Source organism: Protobothrops mucrosquamatus, unplaced genomic scaffold (assembly GCF_001527695.2).
Source record: "Protobothrops mucrosquamatus isolate PMUCROS unplaced genomic scaffold, P.Mucros_1.0 scaffold61, whole genome shotgun sequence".
Classification (NCBI taxonomy): Eukaryota; Metazoa; Chordata; class Lepidosauria; order Squamata; family Viperidae; genus Protobothrops; species Protobothrops mucrosquamatus.
In genome coordinates this window covers 1,424,712-1,429,702 of record NW_015386440.1, presented here as the reverse complement: position 1 = coordinate 1,429,702, position 4,991 = coordinate 1,424,712, and the positions used below count along the sequence as shown (strand labels likewise).

At 38.9% G+C, this 4,991-nt stretch overlaps 1 protein-coding gene across 1 annotated transcript in view; it reads right to left on the bottom strand.

Moving 5' to 3' along the window:
• PARD3 (par-3 family cell polarity regulator) overlaps positions 1 to 4,991 on the bottom strand; it is a 315,093-nt gene that overhangs the window by 170,903 nt on the left and 139,199 nt on the right. The window contains exon 13 of the mRNA XM_029283357.1: positions 3,491 to 3,680. Within this exon, the coding sequence (XP_029139190.1) occupies positions 3,491 to 3,680 (190 nt within the window). The remainder of the gene's footprint in view (positions 1 to 3,490; positions 3,681 to 4,991) is intronic.

Here is a 4,991-nt window from a genome sequence, read left to right as displayed (position 1 = left end):
TTAAATAGGGAATAATTTTTAAAAATTTTTAAAGATTTTAAATATGACACAGCCATTAATATATTTGCTTTTTAATTGGTTTTATAGGGGAAATGTTTTTTTGTGTTGTTTTTTAACATGCTGTGAGCCGCCCTGAGTCCCTCTGGGGAGAAGGGCGGCATAGAAGTTTAAATATAAATAAATAAATAAATAAATAAACTGCAGTGATTCACTTAACAACTGTGGTAAAAAGGTTGTAAAATGTCAGAGAGGATAATCCACTAAAAAGGATTAAACCATCAAGATAGATTACTAGGGAATAAATCATTTTAATGAACAAATAGACAAATCAATCATCCTACTAGTTTTCACTATTATATCTGCTATGCTAATTTTTCAACTGAAGTGTAATAAGTACAAATACATATTGTTAAGTCCTGGGAATAATGGCGCTTGAGACGATTCATCTCCAACAAGTCTTTATTGTATTCTCCACTCTTGAACAACAACAACGACCCCAGAGGCGCGCAAGCCTCTATTTATACTCTCCGATCCCCGGGCAATTCCCCCCAGTCACAAGGTAGTCCTTTCCCGCCTTGCGCATGCGTGCAAGGCCGGCGCCGGTCAGTCTGGTCCCGGGCAGCTTTTACAAATGCCCGGGACTCTTACAACTTCCCGCGCCTGCTACTGCAGGCACGGGACACAACACCCCTCCCCCCTAGAATAAACAATGCTGCGCCCGCCATGGACGCCACCTTTGGTAGAAGGGTGTGAAGGAACCGCCGTATCGTGGCAAGTCATGCAGTCTAGTAGAAACTCCTTCAGTCGACCCAGGCAGCTCGTAGCGATGTAGCCTTTATTTCCGCACGCTTTTGGCGTCCACCGCGTCCGATGCAATGACTCTCAGCTGGGCCCTTGTCCTGATGATCCTTGGACCTTCTCCCAGCTGTTTGGTAACGCTTGTCCACCTTCGTGTGGATGGTTGCAGTCACTGAAGCGCTCCGAGTGGGCCGCCGAATCTTGGCCACTCCAATTCCAGATCTCTCAGTTGATTTCTCCAGCTCGCTGATCTCTCTGTTGAAATGTGTGCCTCTAAAGTCCTGGTCGAGGATCAGGGTCGTCTCTGTAGCCGCACGCACCCTCCAGCGATTTCGTACTGGCAGGATAACGCTGACTTTCACATCGTTCGAGGATCAGGGTCGTTTTCTGCAGCCGCACGCACCCTCCAGCGATTTCGTACTGGCCGGATAACGCTGACTTCTTCGCCGTTTCTTTCCCGGACTTCATTGGGTGAGTCTTCTAGCTTTTCTTAGCTGTAGAGACTGTATCCCACCTTCGTCGCCAGTGTTAAGTCCTGGGAATAATGGCGCTTGAGACGATTCATCTCCAACAAGTCTTTATTGTATTCTCCACTCTCTAACAACGACAACGACCCCAGAGGCGCGCAAGCCTCTATTTATACTCTCCGATCCCCGGGCAATTCCCCCCAATCACAAGGTAGTCCTTTCCCACCTTGCGCATGCGCGCAAGGCCGGCGCCGGTCAGTCTGGTCCCGGGCAGCTTTTACAAATGCCCGGGACTCTTGCAACTTCCCGCGCCTGCTTCTGCAGGCACGGGACACAACACATATAGTTTAAAGAGTCAGGTTCTGCCTATTTTCACAACATATCTGCTCTTGTCAGGCTGTCCTCCCTAGAAAAAAGAATCCCATAGATGTGGACTGAAAATGTATAAAATGTCATGCTCAGGATATACTGAAATTATACAAAATGTATTATATTGCATTTTAATAAGACAATTCCAAAATGGTTAACAACCTGTTGTAAAACCTAGAATTAAAGCCAAACAGCATCTCACATTAATAGTTCTTAATATTTCAGATTATGTTAATGCCACTCTCTATTGTTATTTTTATTATATTTATTTATATTTATTACTTTTAAAATGAACAAGCAGCACAATATACTATAACAAAGAAGGTTCCTACAACGATAGTTGACTCTTTAAAGACTGTAACCGTGCCATGACCCTCAGTGTTATTAAAATTCCACATATTAATCCTGCCTCATTGTCCCTTGTTTTCATAACATTTTCATCAAGGATTAGGGAGATACTGTCAGGCTGGAAAAAGCATATATTTTCAGCCATGATTCAGAACAGCTGCCATTCTTGTTTGGATAACCCTTCTTCCATTTTCTTTACATCAATCCCTTGGTTCTTTGAAGCAAACTCACAGAAAACACCTTCATTTTACAATCCTTCCTTTGTCCATTACCAACAGGAAATTAATATAAAAACCACCCTTGGCTGCTGTTTATTTTATTTTACTGGGCACATTTTTAACAAATAGCATGCAGTCAACAGAAATAAGGATCCAAACAGATCTATCATGTTTGTAATTGCATTACTCTCTTTGAGCTTTTGAAAGGGCAGGCATAAAGACAGTTGTAGGAACAAAAGTAAGCCTTTCATCCTTTCTTTTTCTATTGGGGGCTTGTAAAATGTAAAAGTAAAATAAAATTCTATGGCATCAACAAATGGAGATGGTAGGAGAACTGGTTTCAACTCTAAAAAAATTCCCCTCAGAATGAAATATGGAGTGCTGTTGAAATGCATAGATGCATTTCCAAAATCTCAGTTAGTTAGTTTTTAGGTATTTTGCTCTAGAAAGATAATGGTGGGAATCTGAGAAGTCAATGTAGGAGTAGTGCAATATGATAGAAAACAGCAAGGTAATGGAGAAAGAAATAGTTTTTAACATAACGACTGAAAGCTTTTTCAAAGATAGGGTAAGAGTAAAAGTAATACGATTGAAAACCACTGCATATTCATACAGATGTGTATGTAAGGAATAGCTGACTTGTACAAATCCAAACAGAGATTCTCGCTGTGGGTAATAGTTATTAAAATATTGCTGACACAGTTATATCAAGCTCAGGAGGATATGAGACTTGGAAAACACTTATACTTCAACCTGCTTGGGTTAATTATCACCACAAACCTAGTAGGAGTTCCATCGAAAGGCCTTTTATTTTGCTTATTGCTGAACATAATTACCACACATACAAATTATTGCTGTTTCTGCAATTAGTAAAGATTATATAAAAAAAAGACTTAAAAAACCAGGAAGTATTTCTCCTATGTAAGATAACAAAGAAACCCCAGCAACTACAGTATTGCTACTCCCACTCCAAAATGCTAATATGAGATCATATACCAGAATAATATGAAATTTGTTTTTCCCATTTAAGTTCTTAGATGGCTTGAAGGGAGAAGAGATAGGAAGAGTGTTCTTCTTTAGAATTGAACAACTTCTTGGTTGAGAAGTGAAATGTTTTCAAAGAGAAAAAGTCCAGTTGCCTTTTGGAAAAAGGACTTTGAGACAACCATCACTTGAATGATTGAGAATATCCATAGATGTCTAGAAGAATAGTTCTTCTATTTCAGTGATGAAACCAATGAAGTATTTAGTAAAAAAAAAAGTAATTATTAAAGTAAACATAACATTTACCATTCTGCTGATTCATTCACTATTGGTTTACTCCAAGCTCCAGCATCCATGGTTGCAAAGCCTATGTCATCATGAGAACTGGAAGATGATTGGTCTGAAAGATATGGAGGTAGTACAGGTAGTCTGTCATCTTCAATCATTATCATATCATCCTGGGGCATGTTGACTGTTGGAGAAAGCTGGAATTTACCTGCACAAAATGGATGAAGAATTATTTTATTTGTTAGATTTGTAACTCAGCATTCCCTCTTCAAATTGCTTTTGTGCCACAGCAAGTTTGTGGGTTGAGTTGGACTGAGAGAGAACAATTAACCCAAAGACTTTCAGTGAACTTCCATTGTCAACACTGACTTGAATCAGGGCTACATTTAAAAATATACTATTAAGAAGTTATGTAATTCCAATACTATTCATTTTGACATAAGTCTTCATTGGAAACATTTCTAGGCATGGATTTCAATTATAAATGTCTATTGACATATAGCAACCATAATAAATTTCATCTATTTATTAAACATTGAAAATGCCTAGACGAATCTCCAACAACATGTAAAATAGGTCTATCTTCCTCTTTGGCCTACATTTAGGAGTATCATATTAGGCATCATATTAGGTATCATATTAGGCATCATCAGTGTGTGGCTCTTTTTTCTCCGTCTGCTTTTCTTTCCTCTCTTGGAATAGTCATCATTACCATCTGAATGAAATGTTCAAATGTGTATTATGTTTAACATACATTTTGTTTATGTCATTGTTTAATATTAAATATCAAAGATAAAAGTGAAAGTGAAAGACTAACTTTCCTAAGGCTGAACCAGTGTGTTTATGGTGATGGAATTAATCCTAAAGGCTTTCTTCTCTCTAAGTCAGCCTTTACCTAAGGTCTACAGAACAATCAACATGAGTTAGAAGGTTATCTAAATAGAATGGGAAAAACCTCTCAGATATACAATTCATGTTCTCCAGAGCTGACTGACAGGTAAAACTCTGGCATGCTTATGAAGAATTTTGATTCAAAAATATTCAATTGGTGTAAAGAAATCCCATTATTTTGGGTGACATTAAATTTTCTTAGTTTAGCTAATCCTGTTAATTTCAGTCAAAAAACAGTTCTGGAAACTTTAAAAAAGTCAGAAGCAAGTATGGTTATCCAGTAAAGTTTAAAGGGGAAAAAAAAAATTAAAAAAGGAGGAGGAGGAGGAGGAACAGGAGGAGGGGGAAGGGGGGGAGGAGGAGGAGGAGAAGAAGGAGAAGGAGAAGGAGAAGAAGGAGGAGAAGGAGAAGGAGAAAGAGAAAGAGAAAGAGAAGGAGAAGGAGAAGGAGAAGGAGAAGGAGAAGGAGAAGGAGAAGGAGAAGGAGAAGGAGAAGGAGAAGGAGAAGGAGAAGGAGAAGGAGAAGGAGAAGGAGAAGAAGAAGAAGAAGAAGAAGAAGAAGAAGAAGAAGAAGAAGAAGAAGAAGAAGAAGAAGAAGAAGAAGAAGAAGAAGAAGAAGAAGAAGAAGA